The sequence below is a fragment of the Calliphora vicina genome, chromosome 1 (assembly GCF_958450345.1).
Source record: "Calliphora vicina chromosome 1, idCalVici1.1, whole genome shotgun sequence".
NCBI lineage: Eukaryota > Metazoa > Arthropoda > Insecta > Diptera > Calliphoridae > Calliphora > Calliphora vicina.
The window spans coordinates 170,194,673-170,222,664 of NC_088780.1; the positions used below are offsets into that span (position 1 = coordinate 170,194,673).

At 30.9% G+C, this 27,992-nt stretch overlaps 1 protein-coding gene across 1 annotated transcript; it reads right to left on the bottom strand.

Annotated features, from left to right (window-relative positions):
• Positions 1 to 227: 227 nt before the first annotated feature.
• Positions 228 to 27,978, bottom strand: rdog (red dog mine). Its single transcript, XM_065504305.1, has 14 exons — positions 27,817 to 27,978; positions 13,003 to 13,233; positions 10,916 to 12,934; positions 10,460 to 10,844; positions 10,238 to 10,388; positions 9,219 to 10,167; positions 8,846 to 9,143; positions 6,773 to 6,861; positions 4,969 to 5,199; positions 2,990 to 4,900; positions 2,481 to 2,796; positions 2,230 to 2,380; positions 1,109 to 2,057; positions 228 to 1,049 (listed from the first exon to the last, which is right to left on the bottom strand). The coding sequence occupies exons 1-14, from the start codon at positions 27,894 to 27,896 to the stop codon at positions 767 to 769; spliced, it is 8,043 nt and encodes a 2,680-aa protein (XP_065360377.1). The 5' UTR covers positions 27,897 to 27,978; the 3' UTR covers positions 228 to 766.
• Positions 27,979 to 27,992: the final 14 nt, after the last annotated feature.

Here is a 27,992-nt window from a genome sequence, read left to right on the forward strand (position 1 = left end):
CAGTTAGTAGTAGGTATTAAAAGTATTTATCAAATCATAAATATGTATGTCTTCTAAAAATTTTTAAAAATTTACAAATTTCACAAAAGTGTAAATACGCAACTTTTAAACCACACAATGTACATCATTTGATTTATTTGTAAGATAAAGGTAGGTCCTTTAAAATACTATGAATAAATCACATTTCTTTCAAAAGTACAATTCTTAATTAATAACATTGAAAGGTCTGTATCTCAAAAAGCTCTTTTAAATACATATATTTATTTAGCTTAAACAAAATAAAAACAATAATGCTAAAACATTTTGTTTAGTTAATTAAGTATTTTATATGTACATATATTAGTACATAAATAATAAATAAATAAAATCTATGAATATCAAAATATATACATACATAAGTTTCATATTGATTGACGGTGAAGATCGGAGCGAAAACCATTTTGATATACTATTTAAACAATTTTCTAAATGTACATATATCCTAATATACCTATGCATACATACATACATATGTATCTACAAATTTATGAATATGCAAGTTAAAAAAAAAAAAACTTACATGAATACTTACTTATTCTAATTCCAAATTGTACACATACCGTATCTACATAGATTTTATACAAAATTTTAACATAAAAACCAGTCTCTCAATTAATTATTAAAATGTAATGCTTAAGTCTTAAAACAAATCTTCTTAATTATTTTCAACAATAATAAAGAAATAAATCTTGATCTCTCGTGAAGAAAATTTAACAAAGCCACTCAATTAATCGTTTAGATTTTTGTCGCCCACACGCTTACGATAGCTTTCCTCCGCAAGACGTGTTAAATATTGAGCTGTACCAGCACCAGTCTTTTCGACAAACTTATACAAGTAACCTTTAGGGTTTTGCAACAACTCGAAGGGATGACCCAATTCGACTACATCGCCTGCATCCACTACCAAAACTCTATCGTTGTCCATAACAGTGTGCAGTCGGTGGGCAATTGTAAGGACAGTGCATTTGGCGAATTTAGTATGTATAGCTTCTTGGATGAGTTTATCAGTTCTGTGAATAAAGACAATAATTACCCCGATGTTGAACAAATACAAACATGAATTACTTACTCCGGGTCGACATTGGCAGTGGCTTCATCCATTATAAGAATTTTATTGTGTCTTAAAATTGCTCTAGCCATGCATACTAGCTGACGTTGACCCATACTGAAATTGGATCCGCCATCGTACATGCGAGACGACAGTCCTCCGTCTAATGTTTTAATGTATGGCTTTAATTTAACGTCTTCTAAAGCATTCCATATTTCGTCATCGGTCTTTTGTTCGAATGGATCAAGATTGTAACGTAAAGTGCCCGAAAATAGTATTGGATCTTGCGGTATAATCGAAATACGACTACGCAAGTCATGCAGCCCTAACTCTTCAATGTCGTGGCCATCTATATCGATAATACCTTCGTTTTTAGCCAAACGAAATATGGCCTGTATAATCGAAGATTTTCCCGCACCAGTTCGTCCTACTATGCCAATCTTTTCCATAGAATTTATAGAGAAATTCAGGCCTTTCAAAACGTAATCACTCTTTTCAGAATACCGGAGTCGCAAATTATTGAAGACCATGCGTCCTGCAGTGGGCCACGATTCGGGCAATTCAACTAAAGGATCCGTCTCCAATGCCGGCTCTGATGGAGTTTCAGCATACTCTATAACTCGTTCGACACTAGTCATGTTATTTTCCATTTCGGCTGTTTGCCTCATACCCCACTGACACATTATCACCAATGTCATGGATTGGGTAATGGCAAGGCCAACGTCACCACTGTAGAAATTTCGATCGATCAGAAGAAAACTGAATGTCACTGCCAAAATATATAAAACGCAAATCAAATCAGTCCAAAATGCAAAAGCTCTATTCGAGGTAACATATAGGTAAAGAGCTGAGGTGTTCTTATTTTGCAGGCCATGAAACTCATGTTCCAAATGACGTGTGGCATTTAAAGCTCTTATTGTTGTCAATCCTTGGAACGTTTGGTTAGTATGAGAATATACAGGACTTCTTGCTAAAATTAATAGTATATACATACAAAAGATTAGAAACAACAATTTGTTTAATTAATATTAAATTAAAAAAATATTAACTCTAAACAAAGGCTTTAGAAAGAATCAATCCCATACATACACACATATGTATAAGTATGAATACTTTAAATCCTACTAGATTCATATACTTACACATGACTTCAATCCTTTTTAAGCTGCGACTCGCTCCGATATAAAGACCACGACAAAAATACAGCAATAATATCATTATAAAGGCCGGTATTAAGAGCCAATAGTTTGCAATAGCCACAATAACCAGAACAGCAAATGAGTTGACAAAGAACTGTAAAAGATTGTATGTACATAGATATATCAATCATCATTATCATCGAGCGCTACTGAATATTTCCAATTCCAATCTAAATATTGCCGAATTCGCTTACCTCTAAAGAGTCTAACATGGCCTGTGGTAATGCCACATCTATGTTGGTGATATCACTAGAAAAACGATTTAAAATACGACCAGACGGATTTGTGTGGAAGAAATAAATGCATGCGCGTATAATGCCATTGAAGAGGCTGTCGTGCAAACGTAATGAGATTTTTAAACTGATTATAAAAAAGCCAAAAGTACGCATGATGTACAGCACCAAAGTGCAAATAATGAAGATTGTATAGACTACCACGAGACGTGTTCGCTTGGCACTGTATTCGGAATAGGTTTCGTGTGACATGGGCAAAGTTTCTTCCCAAGTAGCCCTGAAAATGAATTTGCATTATGAAATATGCCGGAATTAATAAATACATATGTAAGGATAATATATTGAATTTTTGCTGACTTAATGCAAGACCGTCTGACTAATGTTTGTGTTGGGTGCGGTCCTGCTTTAAGTGAGCGATATACATACATATGTACATATCTAAGAATGTACATATGTAAGAATGTACATACCACTTCGATATGAAAATATCCATTGTAGCTTGACAAGCGCGGGCCAATATGAAGAGTACAAATATAAAAATAATTAGCCATGGCATTCCTAATGCATATAAGTAGGCTAAATATGTGTGCAATTTGACAGACCCCTGCATTTGAAGTTCTTTACGGTCCTCTCCTTTGTATTCAGCATTTTGAGACAATTTCTCATGTGTTATGACCTTATCTTCTCTCTCTTTGTCAATTATGCTGTCGGCGTGTTGAAGATTTGTTTTCTGATCACCGTATTCGTGTTCCAAGTGTACTCTAAAGCGAATTGTCGTCTTCAGTGTTTCATACGACCCCTGCTCAGCGGCAGTTCCATTTTCCATTAAGATCAAACGATCGGTGTCCTTTAGATGCTGAACATGATGTGTCACCAACACTCGAATTTTATCAGATAGAAATCTTTTAAAACATCGATCTAGCAATCGTTTGCCAACATAAGAGTCAACAGCTGAGAGAGGATCGTCGAATATGTAAATATCAGCCTGGCGATAAACAGCCCGAGCTAAACTTATGCGAGCCTTTTGTCCGCCACTTAAGCTTATACCGCGTTCTCCCACTATTGTTGAATCGCCATGTGGGAAAAGCGAAATATCTCGTTCCAGCTCACAGGCATGTAAAACGGCCCTATAGCGAGCCTCATCATATTTTTCGACAAACAGAATATTCTCTCGTATACTGGATTCGAAAATCCATGCTTCTTGCGGAGCATAACTTAAAACACCGTTTACTTCAACATTGCCTTGTATGATTTCCAATTCTCCAAGTATGGCATTCAGCAATGTAGTCTTGCCAGAACCAACATTGCCAACAATACCAACGAATTCGTGTTCGTGAATGTGGGCATTTACATTTTCAATGTGGCTGCGGCGTTTATCCGACTCAACTTTATCCCAACTAGCGGATAATTTATGTAGAATTACTCCCTTTTTAATAGCTCTGGGATTGTGAACGCGACCACTGAAATTTCCTTTCTCATCGTCATCGTCAATTCCAAAGTTCTCTAAACCTCCGTCTGCTGGATCTTCACTCTGCATGAGAAACATCACCACACGGCGAGCACATACCGTCGTTTCTGCCCAGGTTGTAACTGCCAATGGCCAAAAGTGCAATAGGGAATCGTTTAAAACTTCATAGTACGACGAAATAATGAACACCTTCTTTGCAGTCACTATTTCACCAGTATACACATATGACACCAAGCTCAGAAAAAGAGCTAGCTTTGAAATCATTTCGGTACATTGCAGAGCAGCATAGATGTTCATGGATCCCCTGATGGCTTTTATTTCTTTCTTACGTATCAGTGAAATCAGTTTCGCAAACGATTTTTCCCAGGCATACATTTTTATTACCTGCATAGCTGTTATTATTTCACTCATTAATTTAACACGATCGTCCCCATGTTCGGACGACTCGTGTCTAAAGTTTGCAGCGGCTTTAGCAGCCCATGCTTGCAGTGGTATAAAAATTATAATGGAAGCCAAGCCAACAATCGCAGGCCAACCAATTTCTAAATACATTATATAACCCATGATGCATGCCTCAATGGGTCCCTTCCATAAATCATGGAAAAAATAAAACGTCATATCAAATTGAGGCAAATCCGTTGAAAGAACAGCTATAGCAAAACCACTCATTCCACTATTCTCAGCGGTTACCGATGAACGCAAACATTTCCGATAAACTAAACCAGAACAAGCCAAGCGTATACGAGTCCCCGTTTCAAACAGGTAGAACATAAAAGGATGGAAACATAGCGTCGATACGAGCGAACATAGAACAATGCCAGTCGCATAGAGATACGCCTGATTCTTGCTTACGTCCGTTTGACCCTCGGAAAAAAAGGACACCAAGCCACCCAGGAACAATGGCTGAGAACAACTGCGAAACAATAACAACACATTAAACTTTAGTAATTTCTCCATTTCGCCACCATTTACTATACTTACTGTATAGAAATTTCCAAAATTGAATATAAAATGCAAACCGGAACAAATTTCCAGCCATACGCTCTAAATATCATATGCAACAAATTGGGCTTCTTTCGACGAACCTCTCTTTCCCAATGCTTGATAAGTGCAAACGAGACATTTTTACTATCCAAAGTGGGAATGTGTTCGTACAGATCGTCGGCATCCAATTGTTCTCTATAGCCTTTACGAAAGGTTTCGCGCGTCCACCTGAAACGCAAATCAATTTAACAAAACATTGCTTTCTAGCTACATATCGTTATCTTAATGTAGAAAGGCCCTAACTCGTGTTTTTGTTGTTTTTTTTTTTTTGTAAGCCCAGATTTTCGTTTAGTTCGATAAATGGTCATATATCATGTTTAGGACCATAGCAATAAAATGGAAAAAATTACTCTCTTTTCACACATACGGGTGATACAATAACAAAATACATGTAGATCTCAATTACCTATCTAGTTGTCATCTATGTTTAGGGCCTTTCTATATTAAGGTATCGATATGTACATATGTATGTATGATACAAATAACACTTTATCATGTTCATCAAGTTCAAAACGAAATCTGGCAAAATAAAGTCATAAACCATTTTAAAAAAGCCACATTAGTGGGACTTGATTTTTACTTGACTGACAGTTTTAAATCCTCCCTCACATGAGTGGCACATAAAGCAAACGCAAAAACACAAAACTAATATGGTGTCGTATTTTTTATTTTATTTTTATTTTATTTGATAAGGCTACACAACACACACTAATCATCAATGGACGAACAAACAAACAAATAAATTAATAACTATTTGGTAGTAGTACCTACGTACTAGTACATAATGAAATTAAATTTATTAAACAATTTCCCTTTTCTATTTCATTGCTGATTTTTATACCTATTTGTTGGTATTTTATTTTTATTATCAAATAATTTATGGCCACTGAATAGACGACAGTCAGACATACAAACAGATGAACGAATTCTAACGGCCAAACTTTGAAATGTGTCTTTGAAAAATAAACAAACAAATTCTATTAATATCAAAACTGTTATTTTTATACAAATATTCATATGAGTAATTTACATAAGTACATATGTATGTATGAGGCATTTAATATTTAATTCCTTTGCCAGTTATTCTCTCTTAATTTTATCTACTACGGTCAATAAAGCGGTGTTAAAAAACTACGATGTCGAAGAACGATTTCCTGTAAAACCAGAAAATCTGGTATAAACTGGAACTCACTTGGTGTGAGTTTCATAACAATTTTCTAATAATAATAATAATTAAATATGTATAAATGATAAACTTTAAAAAGCAACGAATAAAATTTATAATTTTCAATTTATAAATAAAATATTCTTTAAAACTGAGAAAATCAAGAAATTCACTTTACATTTTTTTAACATTTTTTTAATAAATGAACAAATAATCGAACATGCATCTAAATGTATGTTGAAACACATTTCTTATTAATTATAGAATTCGTTCGTTTAACAAAAAGAAAATTAATAATTTAAAATGTGAAAATTCAAAATTTCTACTATTATTTTGACGACAAGTGTAGAACGACGCTGCACCAATATTTTTCAATATAATCTATACGACGACCATCATTTAATACGAGTAAGTACATACAAATAGAATTATTTACTATACTTTGGCACTTTAAAAAGTGATTTTAAATAAGTTTTAATAAATGTAAATTTATTAGTTAGGCATGACATTGCTTTCTTAAGAATTTGTGAAAATAAAGATAAATAGTGTATTTTTGTTATTTTTTGCAATCATTACCAGAAGAACCACTTTGATAAGAAATTTGCTTGTAAAACAGGATTTGGTTTACGTTCAGTGTTTTCTTGTGATTTATTCATTTTATTGATATTATTTATTTAATTTTCCAAATTAACACACAAAATCATTATTATTATGTATTTAACAAAACTGTATATTTTTTTTTATTAATTTATTTAATTTTTTTTTTTATATACATATATATTTTTTGTTCCGATACGCGCACTCTGAATTCTTTATTCGTTATGACCACTATTTTAACCAGTGCTAAGATATTATTCGTAGTTAAAATCAAATAGAAAAGACGAAATAAATAGTAATACACTGTATTTGATGAGTATATCTAAATCCTTATTGACAGGCATCATATCAACAACAATAACTTAAAAAGATGTTGAAAAAATACACAAATTTAGCAGCGTCGCTACACGTTTTTACTGGAAACGCGCCCTCCAGTCTAACTACATTTGTTCACCTGGTCTTTCAACCGTTTTTAAACAATTTATAATAAGCTTAATATTTTGTATGCTGCTGCAATTAAACTAGTGAATGCAGTAAATAATAGTTGAAATAAAATATCTTATCTGTAATATATCAACTTGAAAAGGTAAATGTGTATTTTGATTTTGATGATCTAGAGAGTGATAGTGCTAATTACTACGTAAGTATGTATGTCTGTTAAACACTGTTTGTGCTATCTAAAAATTAGTTAATTATAAACCTATTGTACAAATATTCAATAATTATATGTATCTTGAATGATTTCTTTGATCACAAGGATCAATGGATCAAAATTAAACAAAGAACTAATAAATCTCCAGGTCATTTTAAATAAAATCTAAAATTTTCGCCATCCATTTTTCCCATTTTCCGTATTTACTTTGTTGGCATTTGGAAAACATAAACAGTAAAATCAATTTACGAAATAAATAATATCAGGATTTTCTTAGACTGTCTCAGTGGTCATTTGATGGTATAGGAATCAATAGGTCTAATAATAACGGGTCTGTTCGTTAGCTCGTAAATTATTAAAATTTTTGCCCTGAATATAAGAATTTGTTAAAAATCAAATTTTGTACTAATTTTAAAATAATTTTCCATTATTTTATATACTATGTACTTGAAATTAAAAGTGTGAGTATTTTAAATGTTTGGGCTTGATTTTAGTAAAGAGTTATTATAAAGTAAAACTGTATCTGGCGAGTTATTATTAATGATTGTGAATCTGGTTATGAAAATATATTTTGGTGCATCGAAATCGTTTGAATCTCGAAGCATTTGATTATTTTTGCACATTTTCTTATTTCCTGTCCTTTTATTTGGATTGTTTTTTTCACTTTATATCACCTGACTTCTTTATTTTTCTCTTCAAATCTATATATCTTCTAACATATATTAGACATTTTTTTTTTAATTTAAGAATAATTAGTACAACGAATGACTATCATAACCCATTTTCAAATACATATATTCAATGACCCGGCTGTGCCGGTGCTTCTAAAAATTGTAAATAATGAAATTGAATATATGTAGTATGTTTATTGTGATCAGCATTTCCTTTATTTTTCATTTAATTAATAATATTATTATTATTACGTATTTGTATATATTTCTCATGAAAAATGGCATAACTTTAGGCACTTTAATTGTGTTATAAATATTTTAGTACAAAAATATGTTTATATGCTTGTAGCATGATAGTTAGTCTTATATACTACTAATAAAAACTAAAAACAAAAACTATAAATTCGTATTTGATTTGGTTACGAACCCTACCTATAGTTTAGTATACATTGTATTTTATTTAAATGAATCCAAACATCAACAGACAAATAAATAACTAGGAAGGAGCAAGTAGTGTTTTACAATTTGTACATTTAACTAGTGGAACATAAAAATGGAAGAAAATACATATGTTTGTTAAGTACAGACAGAACTTATTTAAATTGGCAGTACAAAGTATAAGTATTTAAATAAAAGTTAGAATTGGCTAATATAAAAAGAGATTACATTTCTAAGTAGGTATGTATGTAAATATGTATGTGCAATACTTGTTATCACAATTTGTTTTTATTTCTGTATCGTTGTTAGTTTCTTGGAATCAGTTCCATTGAATTTTAACTTATAGTTTTCCTCGGCAGCTTGAAATAGGGCCGCAGCTGTCGCTAGACCGGTGTGGTCGACTAGGGTACGCAGGAAACCACCAGGTTTTTGTAATAATTCAAAGGGATGACCCAGTTCAACCGCTTGCCCAGCATCCATGACTAAAACTCTATCACTATCCATAACAGTGTGTAAACGATGGGCTATGGTTAGTACGGTACAATCCGAAAATTTCGTTCGTATAGTTTTTTGTATAAGTTTATCGGTTCTGTGAGGGTGGAACAGAACAGAGAGAGAACAGATAAATGGGAATTTTGTAACTGTCTTTAGTTGCAATACTTACTCTGGGTCTACGTTGGCTGTAGCTTCATCTAAAATTAATATTTTATTTTTTCTCAGAATAGCTCTTGCTAAGCAAACCAGTTGTCTTTGGCCTACACTAAAGTTTGAACCACCATCATACATGCGACAGTTTAAGCCACCAATGAGTGTTGAGACATGACCTCTTAATTCGACATCTTCTAGCGCTTTCCACATATCCACATCATTGCACACTTCTAATGGATCCAGATTGTAGCGTAAAGTACCCGAAAACAGTACTGGATCTTGTGGTATAATGGAAATGTTACTTCTCAAATCATAAAGTCCCAATTGTTCAATGTTCACATTGTCAATGCGAATTGTGCCTTCATTGTATGCTAACCGAAATATTGCTTGGATTATAGATGATTTACCAGCTCCTGTTCTTCCCACAATACCGACTTTCTCATTTGATTCAATGTTAAAGTTGAGATCTTTCAAGACATACGATTCTTTTGGATTATATTTCAATTTGAAGTTAATAAATTCGATTCGCCCTTTACTTGGCCATACACATTTAGGTTTAAATTTATCTAATGTTTCCATTGGTGGTTCTGGTGGCTGCTCAGTATACTCCAGTACACGCTCAACACTAGTCATTTGATTCTCTAATTCTGCCGTCTGGCGCATACCCCACTGACACATACCAATCATAGTACTTGAATGCAAAATGGCCAGACCGACATCTCCACTGTTGAATTCCGAGCCCAGTAATAGAAAACTAAAGGTGACGACAGTTATATAGAAAACACAAATGATGTCTGTCCATAAAGCAAATGCTCTAGTACAAGACAGAAACAAGAACCATGCCGACGTATTCGCATTCAAGTAGTCATGAAATTCTGACTCTAATGCTGATTCCGCTTCCAATGCTCTAATTGTTGTTAGACCTTGAAAGGACTGATTGGTTAGAGAGTAGACTGGGCTGCGAGCTTAAAATACATACAATTTATTAATAGGTTCAATTAGTTAGTATACAAACATAATAAATTAATCACTTACAAATCGATTCCAGACGTTTAACACTACGACTTGTGTTCACATAGAGAAATCTTATACCCACAAGACAAATTACAATTACAACAGCAGGTACCAATAGCCAATAATTGGCAATCGCTACAATAATTAGTACACCCGAGGCATCGATGGCGAACTAAAATTATATATAAAAAAATCGGTATGTTGAATGATATAAATCTACTATAGTATGCTAACAGGTCTTACAGATAAGCAATCCATTAAGGTGTGGGGTAAATCTGCATCCACAGTTCGGATATCTTTTGAAAAGCGATTTAAAATGCGACCTGAAGAGTTTGTATTAAAAAAGTACATGCTAGTACGCGTAATACCCCGAAACAGACGATCGTGTAACTTTAGAGAGATTCGCAAACACATTCGGAAAAATCCAAAAGTCCGTAACAAATACACAACCAAGGTAGCACCCAACATTGATGAATAAATAATGACTCGTTTTTGTCTTTCATTTTGTTTTTCTTGAAAATCACTATCGAATGTAGTATCCAAAATTGTGTCATTCGTAGTCAGAACATCAGCGACAGAACTATTTGCACCAACATAAGATGAATCTTTATTTTCTTCCCAAATAACCCTAAAAATGTTCACAGTATTTAATTGGATTAAAAATAAATGATGACATCTAAATTTGAGCAGAAAACTTACCATCGCGATAAAAAGTAATCGACACCATTCAGCATTATGCGGGCACATATAAACAGTCCAACTATAAGGATTAATATAAATGTGCTTTCGAGGGCTTTAAAGTATGAAAGATAAACATCAAGTTTAACAGATCCCACAGCTTGAGCTTCTTTATTAACATCTTCAACAGGTTTCTCGTCCGGCCGTAGTAAATGGTAATAATGCTCCATGCTTTTCTCTGAATCACTTCTTGATAAGTGACTGGTAACACTTACTTCATCACCCGCTGTGTCTCCACCACCACATTCATGATGGGTTTGAGCCAAGAATTGAAATTGCTTAGACCTTTGTAGTTCCTGATAACTACCTTGAGCCACAATTCGCCCTGATCCCATTAACAACAGGTGCTCGACGTCGAACAAATACTGCAACTGATGAGTAACTAAAATTCGAACTTTAGACGACAAGAAATCATTGATACATCTCTCGAAAATGTGCTTTCCAACATGCGTATCTACGGCTGATAAGGGGTCGTCTAAAAGGTAGATATCGGCTTTACGATAAACAGCTCTTGCTAAATTTATGCGAGCTTTCTGTCCACCACTAAGACTAACGCCGCGCTCCCCAACTATTGTCAAATCTCCTCGCGGAAGTAACTCAAGGTCTCTTTCTAGAGCGCACACTTTTAAGACACGCTTATAGCGTCTTTCATTATAATCTTCAACAAAGACAACGTTATCTCGAATTGTTCCCTCAAAAACCCAAGGTTCTTGGGAGCTGTATGATACTTTGCCGTTTACCAAAACTTCGCCAGAGTCTAGTTGAACTTCTCCTAAAAGAACATTAAGAAAAGTAGATTTACCTGAACCCACGGGGCCAACGATGGCAGCCAACGTTTTATCATTGATTTCTACATTTAAATTTGATATTGCTGGACTTGCGTAACCTTGCGAACTCTCACTATCCCATGTTGCGGTTGCACTACGTAGTGTCACTCCCTTGGACTCAGCATTGATATTTAATGTCCTTACATTTCGCACCGGACTAGATTCGGAAGTCGCTTTTATACGGCTGCCTATAAAATCTAGCTTGTCTACTGTATTTTTATTTTGGTCTTTATTTTGAGATTTTTTCGCCTTTTTCTTTTTGGATTTTTTTTCCAAGTTCAATGGAGCTTCAGCTTGGTCACCGTCCAGTAGAAATTCTTTGCATCTCCTAGCTGAGACACAAGCCTCGGCAATAAATGTTATAGATAGGGGCCAGAAATGTACCATTGAATCATTTAACATATTGAAATATGATGACACTGTATATACTCGTTTTGCAGTCAAAGTATCGCCCATATATACATAGGAAACCAATGCCAGAAACACCGAAAGAGGAGATATCATGGATGTACAACTTAGAGCAGCGTGTATATACGACGTTCCTCGTATAGCTTTCACTTCCTTCAATCTAACTTGAGCTACAACCTTGGCAAATGATTTTTCCCACGCATACATTTTTATTACTTGTATACCTTGTATAATTTCGTTCATTAGTTTTACGCGCAGATCTGTGCGTTCCGCTGTCCTTTGTCTATAATAAGCAGCTTTTTTAGCTGCCCATGCTTGCAAAGGAATAAAGCTCAACATGAAAGCCACGCCAATCACAGCCGACATACCTATTTCTCGGTACATTAAATAACCAATAATCAGTGATTCGATGGGCCCTTTCCAAATGTCGTGTAGAAAACATAAAGCCACGTCAAATCTTCCCAAATCATTCGATAATATATTGATAGCACGCCCGCGTAAGCCATCATTGCTGGCACTTTTTGAAATTTGCAAACACTTGCGATATATCAATCCTGACAGGGCTAAACGAATTTTTGTGCCCACTTGAAATATGTAGAATATGAATGGATGGAATGTTAGCACCGGCACTATTGAACACAAAACTATACCACCGGCAAAAAGATATGCACTTTTTTCGCTTATTGCGGTTTGTCCATTTGCAAAATAAGCTACCAATCCTCCCAGGAACAGTGGCTGCAAAGCTCTAAAAAGTTTATAAATACAAAACAAATCATTAATGAAAATTTTCTCGTATGATCTTACAAAACTTACTTGGTTATAGATTCACAAATTGAATATAAAATTCCCAATGGTAAAAACACTGATCCATATGCTTTAATTATCATACGCACAACACTTGGATTTTTACGTTGACGCTCTTCCTCCCATAAACGGGCAAATTTCTCCGTTACTCGTTCACTATCTAAATTTTTACGATGTTGGTATAACTCCTCGTCTTCTAGTGGACCTTTTAAACCACGACAAAAGATATCTTTCATCCACCTATAAATACATTAGCGATATGATTGTTAAACATGATGGCACATTTTCGAGATAAATAAATCATTTGTCATCGTACAACGGAAACACTGGTGTCAAGAACTTAAGTCCATAGATAAATACTCTCATATCAAAGACCTAACTCAGTTGTCAAAAACCTAAGTGGTGAGAATGTACATACATACATATGTATTATGTGCTGTTTTTCTATAGCGAACGAGTGCTTTGAGTGGAAATTTTACATGTATTTTGTTTTTGTTACAATTACAAAACACATGTTAAATCTCCACTCAAAGTACTCGTTCGCTATAGAAAAACAGCAATTAGTAAAAAATACATATGTGAAAACAAACCATAGAGAACATAGAGCGGAAACTCGAAAAAAACTCAAACAAAAAAATGACTCAAAAAAGTTACACATACGAGTGTTGTATTTGTTTTCATATAGTTTTTTTTTACTAATACATTCTCACCACTTAGGTTTTTGACAACTTAGTTAGGTCTTTGACAGGAGAGTTTCCGCTATATGTGTTTTCTCTATGAAACAAACATTCGCATGAAAACAAAAACATTTTTTAGTTTGTTTCTAGCAAAGTATACTTTGGTTTCTAGTTTCCCCAACACTGCTTGTCACAACTATTCACGCATTTTGTTTTTCGTTTCATTCGAAACTAAAGACACTTTAAAATTAAACTTTTTATGAATATGTTATAATATAACTTTTTTTAAAAAATATTCTGATAAATACTTTAATCCACTTTGACTTTTTTGGGTTCTAATGGAAATAATAATCTGTGATCACTCATATTTCCCACCAAATATCGATTAATAAGAGGTCCTAGAGGAAAAACGACAATAATCTGTGATCACTCATATTTCCTAACAAATATCGATTTTTTATATGAAAATCTAAAATCACTCATAGATCGTTAATAAGAGGTCCTAGAGGAAAAACGACAATAAACTGTGATCACTCATATTTCCTAACAAATATCGATTTTTTATATGAAAATCTAAAATCATTCCTAGATCGTTAATAAGAGGTCCTAGAGGAAAAACGACAATAATCTGTGATCACTCATATTTCCTAACAAATATCGATTTTTTATATGAAAATCTAAAATCATTCCTAGATCGTTAATAAGAGGTCCTAGAGGAAAAACGACAATAATCTGTGATCACTCATATTTCCTAACAAATATCAATTTTTTATATGAAAATCTAAAATCACTCATAGATCGTTAATAAGAGGTCTTAGAGGAAAAACGACAATAAACTGTGATCACTCATATTTCCTACCAAATATCGATTTTTTATATGAAAATCTAAAATCACTCATAGATCGTTAATAAGAGGTCCTAGAGGAAAAACGACAATAATCTGTGATCACTCATAATTCCTAACAAATATCAATTTTTTATATGAAAATCTAAAATCACTCATAGATCGTTAATAAGAGGTATTAGAGGAAAAACGACAATAAACTGTGATCACTCATATTTCCTACCAAATATCGATTTTTTATATGAAAATCTAAAATCACTCATAGATCGTTAATAAGAGGTCCTAGAGGAAAAACGACAATAATCTGTGATCACTCATATTTCCTAACAAATATCGATTTTTTATATGAAAATCTAAAATCACTCATAGATCGTTAATAAGAGGTCCTAGAGGAAAAACGACAATAATCTGTGATCACTCATATTTCTTAACAAATATCGATTTTTTATATGAAAATCTAAAATCATTCCTAGATCGTTAATAAGAGGTCCTAAAAAACGACAATAATCTGTGATCACTCATATTTCCTAACAAATATCGATTTTTTATATGAAAATCTAAAATCACTCATAGATCGTTAATAAGAGGTATTAGAGGAAAAACGACAATAAACTGTGATCACTCATATTTCCTACCAAATATCGATTTTTGATATGAAAATCTAAAATCATTCCTAGATCGTTAATAAGAGGTCCTAGAGGAAAAACGACAATAATCTGTGATCACTCATATTTCCTAACAAATATCGATTTTTTATATGAAAATCTAAAATCATTCCTAGATCGTTAATAAGAGGTCCTAGAGGAAAAACGACAATAATCTGTGATCACTCATATTTCCTAACAAATATCAATTTTTTATATGAAAATCTAAAATCACTCATAGATCGTTAATAAGAGGTATTAGAGGAAAAACGACAATAAACTGTGATCACTCATATTTCCTACCAAATATCGATTTTTTATATGAAAATCTAAAATCACTCATAGATCGTTAATAAGAGGTCCTAGAGGAAAAACGACAATAATCTGTGATCACTCATATTTCCTAACAAATATCGATTTTTTATATGAAAATCTAAAATCACTCATAGATCGTTAATAAGAGGTCCTAGAGGAAAAACGACAATAATCTGTGATCACTCATATTTCTTAACAAATATCGATTTTTTATATGAAAATCTAAAATCATTCCTAGATCGTTAATAAGAGGTCCTAAAAAACGACAATAATCTGTGATCACTCATATTTCCTAACAAATATCGATTTTTTATATGAAAATCTAAAATCACTCATAGATCGTTAATAAGAGGTCCTAGAGGAAAAACGACAATAATCTGTGATCACTCATATTTCCTAACAAATATCGATTTTTTATATGAAAATCTAAAATCATTCCTAGATCGTTAATAAGAGGTCCTAGAGGAAAAACGACAATAATCTGTGATCACTCATATTTCCTAACAAATATCGATTTTTTATATGAAAATCTAAAATCACTCATAGATCGTTAATAAGAGGTCCTAGAGGAAAAACGACAATAATCTGTGATCACTCATATTTCCTAACAAATATCGATTTTTTATATGAAAATCTAAAATCATTCCTAGATCGTTAATATGAGGTCCTAGAGGAAAAACGACAATAATCTGTGATCACTCATATTTCCTAACAAATATCGATTTTTTATATGAAAATCTAAAATCACTCATAGATCGTTAATAAGAGGTCCTAGAGGAAAAACGACAATAAACTGTGATCATTCATATTTCCTAACAAATATCGATTTTTGATATGAAAATCTAAAATCATTCCTAGATCGTTAATAAGAGGTATTAGAGGAAAAACGACAATAATCTGTGATCACTCATATTTCCTAACAAATATCGATTTTTTATATGAAAATCTAAAATCACTCATAGATCGTTAATAAGAGGTCCTAGAGGAAAAACGACAATAAACTGTGATCATTCATATTTCCTAACAAATATCGATTTTTTATATGAAAATCTAAAATCACTCATAGATCGTTAATAAGAGGTCCTAGAGGAAAAACGACAATAATCTGTGATGACTCATATTTCCTAACAAATATCAATTTTTTATATGAAAATCTAAAATCACTCATAGATCGTTAATAAGAGGTATTAGAGGAAAAACGACAATAAACTGTGATCACTCATATTTCCTACCAAATATCGATTTTTTATATGAAAATCTAAAATCACTCATAGATCGTTAATAAGAGGTCCTAGAGGAAAAACGACAATAATCTGTGATCACTCATATTTCCTAACAAATATCAATTTTTTATATGAAAATCTAAAATCACTCATAGATCGTTAATAAGAGGTATTAGAGGAAAAACGACAATAAACTGTGATCACTCATATTTCCTACCAAATATAAATTTTTAAATTAAAATCTAAAATCATTCCTAGATCGTTAATAAGAGGTCCTAGAGGAAAACGACAATAATCTGTGATCACTCATATTTCTTAACAAATATCGATTTTTTATATGAAAATCTAAAATCATTCCTAGATCGTTAATAAGAGGTCCTAGAGGAAAAACGACAATAATCTGTGATCACTCATATTTCCTAACAAATATCGATTTTTTATATGAAAATCTAAAATCACTCATAGATCGTTAATAAGAGGTCCTAAAGGAAAAACGACAATAAACTGTGATCACTCATATTTCCTAACAAATATCGATTTTTGATATGAAAATCTAAAATCATTCCTAGATCGTTAATAAGAGGTCCTAGAGGAAAAACGACAATAATCTGTGATCACTCATATTTCCTAACAAATATCGATTTTTTATATGAAAATCTAAAATCACTCATAGATCGTTAATAAGAGATCCTAGAGGAAAAACGACAACAATCTGTGATCACTCATATTTCCTAACAAATATCGATTTTTTATATGAAAATCTAAAATCACTCATAGATCGTTAATAAGAGGTCCTAGAGGAAAAACGACAATAATCTGTGATCACTCATATTTCCTAACAAATATCGATTTTTTATATGAAAATCTAAAATCACTCATAGATCGTTAATAAGAGGTCCTAGAGGAAAAACGACAATAAACTGTGATCACTCATATTTCCTAACAAATATCGATTTTTTATATGAAAATCTAAAATCACTCATAGATCGTTAATAAGAGGTCCTAGAGGAAAAACGACAATAATCTGTGATCACTCATATTTCCTAACAAATATCGATTTTTTATATGAAAATCTAAAATCACTCATAGATCGTTAATAAGAGGTCCTAGAGGAAAAACGACAATAATATGTGATCACTCATATTTCCTACCAAATATAAATTTTTAAATGAAAATCTAAAATCACTCATAGATCGTTAATAAGAGGTCCTAGAGGAAAAACGACAATAATCTGTGATCACTCATATTTCCTACCAAATATAAATTTTTAAATGAAAATCTAAAATCACTCATAGATCGTTAATAAGAGGTCCTAGAGGAAAAACGACAATAATCTGTGATCACTCATATTTCCTAACAAATATCGATTTTTTATATGAAAATCTAAAATCACTTATAGATCGTTAATAAGAGGTCCTAGAGGAAAAACGACAATAATCTGTGATCACTCATATTTCCTAACAAATATCGATTTTTGATATGAAAATCTAAAATCATTCCTAGATCGTTAATAAGAGGTCCTAGAGGAAAAACGACAATAATCTGTGATCACTCATATTTCCTAACAAATATCGATTTTTGATATGAAAATCTAAAATCATTCCTAGATCGTTAATAAGAGGTTCTAGAGGAAAAACGACAATAATCTGTGATCACTCATATTTCCTAACAAATATCGATTTTTTATATGAAAATCTAAAATCACTCATAGATCGTTAATAAGAGATCCTAGAGGAAAAACGACAACAATCTGTGATCACTCATATTTCCTAACAAATATCGATTTTTTATATGAAAATCTAAAATCATTCCTAGATCGTTAATAAGAGGTCCTAAAGGAAAAACGACAATAAACTGTGATCACTCATATTTCCTAACAAATATCGATTTTTGATATGAAAATCTAAAATCATTCCTAGATCGTTAATAAGAGGTCCTAGAGGAAAAACGACAATAATCTGTGATCACTCATATTTCCTAACAAATATCGATTTTTTATATGAAAATCTAAAATCACTCATAGATCGTTAATAAGAGATCCTAGAGGAAAAACGACAACAATCTGTGATCACTCATATTTCCTAACAAATATCGATTTTTTATATGAAAATCCTAAAATCACTCATAGATCGTTAATAAGAGGTCCTAGAGGAAAAACGACAATAATCTGTGATCACTCATATTTCCTAACAAATATCGATTTTTTATATGAAAATCCTAAAATCACTCATAGATCGTTAATAAGAGGTCCTAGAGGAAAAACGACAATAAACTGTGATCACTCATATTTCCTAACAAATATCGATTTTTTATATGAAAATCTAAAATCACTCATAGATCGTTAATAAGAGGTTCTAGAGGAAAAACGACAATAATCTGTGATCACTCATATTTCCTAACAAATATCGATTTTTTATATGAAAATCTAAAATCACTCATAGATCGTTAATAAGAGATCCTAGAGGAAAAACGACAACAATCTGTGATCACTCATATTTCCTAACAAATATCGATTTTTTATATGAAAATCTAAAATCATTCCTAGATCGTTAATAAGAGGTCCTAAAGGAAAAACGACAATAAACTGTGATCACTCATATTTCCTAACAAATATCGATTTTTTATATGAAAATCTAAAATCACTCATAGATCGTTAATAAGAGGTCCTAGAGGAAAAACGACAATAATCTGTGATCACTCATATTTCCTAACAAATATCGATTTTTTATATGAAAATCTAAAATCACTCATAGATCGTTAATAAGAGGTCCTAGAGGAAAAACGACAATAATATGTGATCACTCATATTTCCTAACAAATATCGATTTTTGATATGAAAATCTAAAATCATTCCTAGATCGTTAATAAGAGGTCCTAGAGGAAAAACGACAATAATCTGTGATCACTCATATTTCCTAACAAATATCGATTTTTGATATGAAAATCTAAAATCATTCCTAGATCGTTAATAAGAGGTTCTAGAGGAAAAACGACAATAATCTGTGATCACTCATATTTCCTAACAAATATCGATTTTTTATATGAAAATCTAAAATCACTCATAGATCGTTAATAAGAGATCCTAGAGGAAAAACGACAACAATCTGTGATCACTCATATTTCCTAACAAATATCGATTTTTTATATGAAAATCTAAAATCACTCATAGATCGTTAATAAGAGGTCCTAGAGGAAAAACGACAATAATCTGTGATCACTCATATTTCCTAACAAATATCGATTTTTTATATGAAAATCTAAAATCACTCATAGATCGTTAATAAGAGGTCCTAGAGGAAAAACGACAATAAACTGTGATCACTCATATTTCCTAACAAATATCGATTTTTTATATGAAAATCTAAAATCACTCATAGATCGTTAATAAGAGGTCCTAGAGGAAAAACGACAATAATCTGTGATCACTCATATTTCCTAACAAATATCGATTTTTTATATGAAAATCTAAAATCACTCATAGATCGTTAATAAGAGGTCCTAGAGGAAAAACGACAATAATATGTGATCACTCATATTTCCTACCAAATATAAATTTTTAAATGAAAATCTAAAATCACTCATAGATCGTTAATAAGAGGTCCTAGAGGAAAAACGACAATAATCTGTGATCACTCATATTTCCTAACAAATATCGATCTTTTATATGAAAATCTAAAATCACTCATAGATCGTTAATAGGTCCTAGAGGAAAAACGTCAATAAACTGTGATCACTCATATTTCCTACCAAATATAAATTTTTAAATGAAAATCTAAAATCACTCATAGATCGTTAATAAGAGGTCCTAGAGGAAAAACGACAATAATCTGTGATCACTCATATTTCCTAACAAATATCGATTTTTTATATGAAAATCTAAAATCACTCATAGATCGTTAATAAGAGGTCCTAGAGGAAAAACGACAATAAACTGTGATCACTCATATTTCCTAACAAATATCGATTTTTTATATGAAAATCTAAAATCACTCATAGATCGTTAATAAGAGGTCCTAGAGGAAAAACGACAATAATCTGTGATCACTCATATTTCCTAACAAATATCGATCTTTTATATGAAAATCTAAAATCACTCATAGATCGTTAATAGGTCCTAGAGGAAAAACGTCAATAAACTGTGATCACTCATATTTCCTACCAAATATAAATTTTTAAATGAAAATCTAAAATCACTCATAGATCGTTAATAAGAGGTCCTAGAGGAAAAACGACAATAATCTGTGATCACTCATATTTCCTAACAAATATCGATTTTTTATATGAAAATCTAAAATCACTCATAGATCGTTAATAAGAGGTCCTAGAGGAAAAACGACAATAAACTGTGATCACTCATATTTCCTAACAAATATCGATTTTTTATATGAAAATCTAAAATCACTCATAGATCGTTAATAAGAGGTCCTAGAGGAAAAACGACAATAATCTGTGATCACTCATATTTCCTAACAAATATCGATTTTTTATATGAAAATCTAAAATCACTCATAGATCGTTAATAAGAGGTCCTAGAGGAAAAACGACAATAATATGTGATCACTCATATTTCCTAACAAATATCGATTTTTTATATGAAAATCTAAAATCATTCCTAGATCGTTAATAAGAGGTTCTAGAGGAAAAACGACAATAATCTGTGATCACTCATATTTCCTAACAAATATCGATTTTTTATATGAAAATCTAAAATCATTCCTAGATCGTTAATAAGAGGTTCTAGAGGAAAAACGACAATAATCTGTGATCACTCATATTTCCTAACAAATATCGATTTTTTATATGAAAATCTAAAATCATTCCTAGATCGTTAATAAGAGGTCCTAGAGGAAAAACGACAATAAACTGTGATCACTCATATTTCCTAACAAATATCGATTTTTTATATGAAAATCTAAAATCATTTCTAGATCGTTAATAAGAGGTCCTAGAGGAAAATAATCTGTGATTACTCATACCTTGTGAATCGACCAATTATGCTGGCCCGGTGCGCTGGGTCTATTATTATACAAAATGCAAAAGAAACTTACCACTAAGGTCACCTTTTGTGAATTCAAATTCATTCAGAATCTTGTGTGCCTAATTTTAAATTTTTAGGTTTATTATTAGAAAATATTCCAAAAGTACGATTGCAATAAAGAAATAGTACCATTGAATATCACTTTTGAATTCGCATTCAATAAGCCATAACCCTTTCAAGTTTGAATTTTAAATGTGTATAGCATATCCTATATTATCAACTAATTTTGTTTCTATAACACTTAATATTTAATAAATTACCACAAAACCGAAATCGATCGGTTTTCAATTTTTTAAAACTAAAACCGCGGTTTTGAAATTCTTCGGTTTTTTGGAAACTCTAGGTCCATTATTTTAGAAAATTCAAAAAAGTACCCATGAGAATAAAGAAAAAGTCCTTGAATTTTAACTCACTTGGGCCATATACGGGATAGTGATGAAGGGTAAATTTGTTTTCAGCTGGCCACACACGAAATGATTTGTTCGCCTGATTTGTGATTGAAAATTTTCAATTACTTGTGATTTTGTGCGCGCCCATTAACAAGCCGAACATGAACAAATCGCACTCACAAATCACCCGTGTGTGGGCAGCTTTAGAGAAGTATCGATGATAAAAAAATAATGGTAGTTACGAGCCTTTTTCTATACATTTTCCCCCAATTTCGTTCTTACGAACTTCAACCTCACGGTGCACAGTGCACGCACAATGGCACCTTTGTCCGGCCAAAAGTCGAAAAAACTAGTTTTTAGTTGGGGGTTTTTTGTCATTGTGATGGTTAAAGAAATGCTCTAGGAGATAAAAAAATTATCATAGTCAGGTCCCTTGCTTCAAATGCCACTCATAATTTCAGTTCGAATGAGGCCTTCACACGAATGGCACACTACCGCAGGAAAGATCGACTGGTAGGAGTTTTCGTTAAACACGTGTCAAAGTTTTTGTAATCAAGCAAATCAAACGAAACAAAATGGATTCTACAGCTGAAGGTAAGTATAATACGTAAAATCAAAATCTGAATGTAAATTTCTAAATAGTAAATTGTTAGAAAGTGATATGTAAGGACTATTTTTTATTTTTAATTTGTTAAACAAAATTGATGTGATTGAGTGAAATTTTTTTCCTGCTCTCTAAAGCCTACTACTCTGTTCATATTTGCGAAAAATTATGGTTTTTTCATGCGAAAAATTTTACATGCTGTTTGACAGCTAGCTGTTGGTTTTAATTTCGTGCGAAAGAAGTGCTGAAGAAGTATGTTATTTCGTGTGGAAAAATAAGATTGCCAGATTTATTTCACATGTTTTCCACAATAAAAACAGAGTACTGCTTTTGCGAAATTATTTCGCATATATTTCATTCCAAATATTTTATATGTAGTTTGACAGCATTTCGCACGAAATTTTGAACAGAGTACCTAGCTTAAGCTATTGGAGGTAATAAGTCAAAGTAATATTTAACAAATAAAATAAAATTCAGCTGCACGTAATTGCAAGTTGCACTACGTTCGGCAAAATAAATTTAATTTTTTTTGATAACTGCCTTGCAAAAATACTTACTAGAGGGTTTACGGTGTATTTTTTTGCTTGTAAGGTAGTACGCTTTAATGTATAGTACATAAAATAACATAAAATACAACACCACATTTATATATATAAATATACAGTAAACTTTCAAAAACGTGAACTAAGGTAGAGCCACAAAAATACGTATGTATGTATTTGTTGAATGCACTCTAACATCGCCATATTGCATTTCACGATTGTATGTCATATTTTGCGTTTTTAGAGCACATTTTACTGGTTAATATCATATTTTGACTTTATCAAAAACAAATTTTTTCTTAATTGTTTTTCGCTGTTGCATTACAAGTTTTACTTCCTTTGTTTAAAATTTAAAATTGAAAAATAGATTGCTTTTTTTAATATAAAATAAGCACTATTTTAATAATAGCACCATCTAAATATCAAATTTTAGTTCTAATTCAAACTTAACCGTTCTAAGTGTTAAAGAAATATTGTCTTTTAAATTTACTCATATAACATCAGTTGATGTCGAAAGAACATTTTCTATGTATAAAAATGTTTTCAGATCCAATAGACAACGATTTTTATTTGAAAATTTAAGTCAATATTTTGTAATTTATTGCAATAATAACCTTAATTGAAGAAGTAACTTTATATTTATATAAAATATCATCAAAAAATACATCTCGAGGCCTTTTCATAGCTTATTGTTTTTATGTTTTGTTATACTTGTTTTAGTTTATGTTATTTTTGTTTATTTTATGTAACTTTCCCTATTTAGAAATGAATTGTATTGATTTTTTTAAATAAAAGTATATTTTTTGGTTAAAAATTATGTAAAAGTTTGTTTTTTTAAGAGCATATTTTTTACATTTTAAGAGCATATTTTAAAGTTTTTACTGCATATTTAAAGCGCTTAAAACGCTTTTTTTAGAGCATATTTCCGGTTTCCCTGGTAATCAGCGACCACATTTTTAGAGGCACGCGTGCCACATTCCACCACCTCAACGGTTTATCACAGGTATCTTGCTGGTTGGTTACATTAACACAATAAACATAGCATACAGAGCAGAGCTGTAAATGAATCACTCATTTTTGAATTAATTCGCGAATCATTCACACAAAAAAATGAATTGAATGAAATTTGAGTCAATTCAAATGAATTTGGTAAAAATGAATTGCAATTCGTTTCTAATTCAAATGAATTGAATTGATTTTGAATTAATTCAAATGAATTTGGTAAAAATGAATTGCAATTCGTTTCCAATTCAAATGAATTGAATTGATTTTGAATTAATTCAATTCATTTACAATTCATTTGAATTGAATTGATTTTGAATTAATTCAAATGAATTAGAAAAAAAATTAGCAATTCATTTCCAAATGCATTCTAATTAAATCTAATTAGCCTTATTTATGAAACTCAATTGTGTTTTGAACTACATACATTGTTATTTTTCCTGATTTTTGATTATTTTTGGAAGATAGTTTTATTTTTTTGAAATAAATATAATATAAACATTAGCAAAAAGTTTGTCGTTGGGTGGTCGTGGGTCACAAAATTTCAAAAATTATTAATTGCTTCTTGAATATTAAATATGTTTTGTCGTTCAGCGTATTTCAAAATAAAAATCAGTTCTTCTTGAAGAAATAAACTCCAAACACCATGTTTTCATTGATCAGGCGCGTATATATGTCAAGGCTTTTCAATTTTTGTACTGGATATTTTCATTTTGGTAGGAGAAATCTTTCATTCCCCCTAGAGATCTGCTCTTGAATTTGATTGATTGCAACTCATTTTCGAGTCATTCATTTGAATTGCTAATTCTTTTTTCTAATTCATTTGAATTAATTCAAAATGAATTCAATTCAAATGAATTGTAAATGAATTGCAACTCATTTTTACAAATTCATTTGAATTAGAAATGAATTGAAATTCATTTCTGCTTAATTCGTTTGAATTGATTCAAATTTCATTCAATTCATTTTTTCAATTCAATGAATTAATTCAAAATTTAGCTAATTCATAATGAATTAAAATCAAAAAAGAATGATTCATTTACAGCTCTGATACAGAGTAGTATTATTTTAGGATTTTTTTAAATATTAGAACATTATGACATGACAGGAGGATACCTTGTGAAACGACAAATTATGTTTAATTGTAAATTTTATCTAAATCAGACTATTCGCTTTGGAATGCCATATTTATTTATCTATACATAATCAAGTGTTTAATATGACATATAGTATGTATGAGTATATATTTAGGGCTAATTATTGTTTTTTCATAAAACAGAACAGAACAATCTAGCGTATACACTTACTCATACCCTACGCCATTTCTAATATACATACATACATATGTATAAAAATCTCGTGTCACAATGTTTGTGTTTGAACTCCTCCGAAACTCCTAAACCTATTTTTATGAAATCTTCTATGTATATTTGGGAGCTATGAGAATAGGTCGTAACGTATATTTCATATTATTAAAAAATGTTCATCAACCGACCCCCGAGATTTTAGTATTTTGTATGAACAATATCCAAATATCAGTATTTACCTATTTTTATGAAATTCTTTATATATTTTTGTTAGATTCGAGAATAGGTCGTAAAGTATATATGTATATCTGTACAAAACGCCAAATTTTTTTTTTGTATTTCTCTTCATTTGGATTCAAATATACCTATACATAATGCCAAATTCACATAGAATACATTCGTTATTTTTTATTTAACAACCAAAATATAAATATTTTGTATGGCAGAACAACGTTTGCCGGGTCAGCTAGTTTGTTAATAACAATTGATCATTACAAAAAATACTGTGTACATTCGATTAAAAACTATTTTAATTTTTAGCAAATACAAAATACAAAAGTTCAGAATATACTTATTCACAATCGTAAACAATTTTCATGCTCATAGCGCGATGAAGTTTTGTACAGATATTTTTTCTAAATTACGAACTAGTTTCTCTACCTTAAAAAAAATATATTTCTGAATGCACACACTCTATCTTTTTTAATAAAACGGGAGAGGCAAAACTTCCCAAAAACTTCTTTCTAAATATTTTTTAATAATCTTAACTAAATATATTGGGTACCATAACTCTTATTATTTTGATCACAACTTTATATTATTTGGTATTTTTGTTTTATCTTTAATACCTATACATTTTTTTATTACATATTTTTTATTAATTACTCATTTACAAAACCGAGACCTAGGGTCTTATATGGCTAATAAAGGCTATAACTATATAACAAACTTATTTCGTACAATTTTTATGGAATCGCGATATTATTGTATATTTTATATAAAAGACGATTAAAATTTATTTTAGAAATCACTTTGAAGGGTGAGGTTTTTCACCAAATTTATTTAAAATTAATAGCACTCTGTTTAATTTTCTTTTGAATTTTATTTCTTGCAATATTGACAGTTTTTATATGTAAAACTACTGCATATTTTTAGGAGAAATATTAATCTACAAAAAATGTTTGAGGCTAAAAGTTCTCTACAGTATAGTCTGCTAGATTTATCCCAAGCGAGTACTCTGAGTGAAATTTTAACATGTGTTTTGTTATTGTAACAAAAACAAAATATATTTAAAATGTTCACTCAAAGTACTCGCATGGAATATGAAACCGGTTGTTAGTATTTTTCGATATTTTGTTTAATTTTATATGTGTATGTATTTAAATTTTCGAATTTTATTTATTAAAAAAAGTTAAAACGAATACGTTAACAGCCATTATAACAATAAATTAATATACCTAGGTACATATCTATATTAGAGATCTATGTACTATATTTTTTATAAATTAATTATAAATTGAATTTTTTATTTATAAATAAAATAAAATAAACATAGTTTCATACCGATACTTTCGAAAATAACTTAAATTATCTGAAAGCTATGAAAATGGATTGCAGTACTCAATGTAAAAATTCTCCATATTATTTTAACTATTACTTATAAATTAGGAAAATATTAAAAAACATATTAGAGGACCTACTTATTTATCTATTGAATTGTTACTGTAAAGGGTAAAGAATATTCATTGCGACCGATTGACTTTGTTTGATTCGGTACTAACTATAATATAACATTGATAAGTGCTGTAATAATTGCACCGTCAATCACATTTTTAATTACATAGAAACAGCGTTAGATAAAATATTAATGAAATGCTCCAAGATAAAAACGTATCAAATAAATAATTTTATCTAGCCATCTTCTAATTTTTTTCTTTATTTTAAAAAATTTATTTAAAAGCTAACTAACGAACAGTAAATGCTCCGTTGTCCGAACGGAGCATTGCAAATTAATAACTTCTTAGGGTAATTTATCCATGTGTCCAAAATTAAATAAAAATGTAGGTAATAAGAATATTTTACTTGTTATACTAAATAAATGTTAAAATTTTATTGGTTGATCATGGAGCTCTTTTTATTTGCATAGTCACAAAAAAATACAACTCATCGGTAACACTGTCTTCAACAGACAAAACAAAAAATCTCTGTTAACATTCTTCACTTATTTCATTAACTTACCAAAAACTCCATCGTGAAAAAAAATTTGCACTTGAATATGGATTTTTTGGGCGAATAATTTTTTTGCGAGTCCGATTCATACTTTTTTAAAAAAATTTACAGTTACACAAAATCAAGTACACTAACAAAATTTGCTTCACAATTATACCAGATATTTTTTTTTAAATTAAAATTAT

Excerpts from the sequence above, each read along its gene's own strand:
- rdog (XM_065504305.1), bottom strand. The coding sequence starts at position 27,896 with ATGAATCGGACTCGCAAAAAAATTATTCGCCCAAAAAATCCATATTCA. Across the intron at positions 10,389-10,459 it reads CCTTAATGGATTGCTTATCT|TTCGCCATCGATGCCTCGGG; the intron begins GTAAGACCTGTT and ends ATATAATTTTAG. Across the intron at positions 2,381-2,480 it reads CCATGTTAGACTCTTTAGAG|TTCTTTGTCAACTCATTTGC; the intron begins GTAAGCGAATTC and ends AATCTTTTACAG.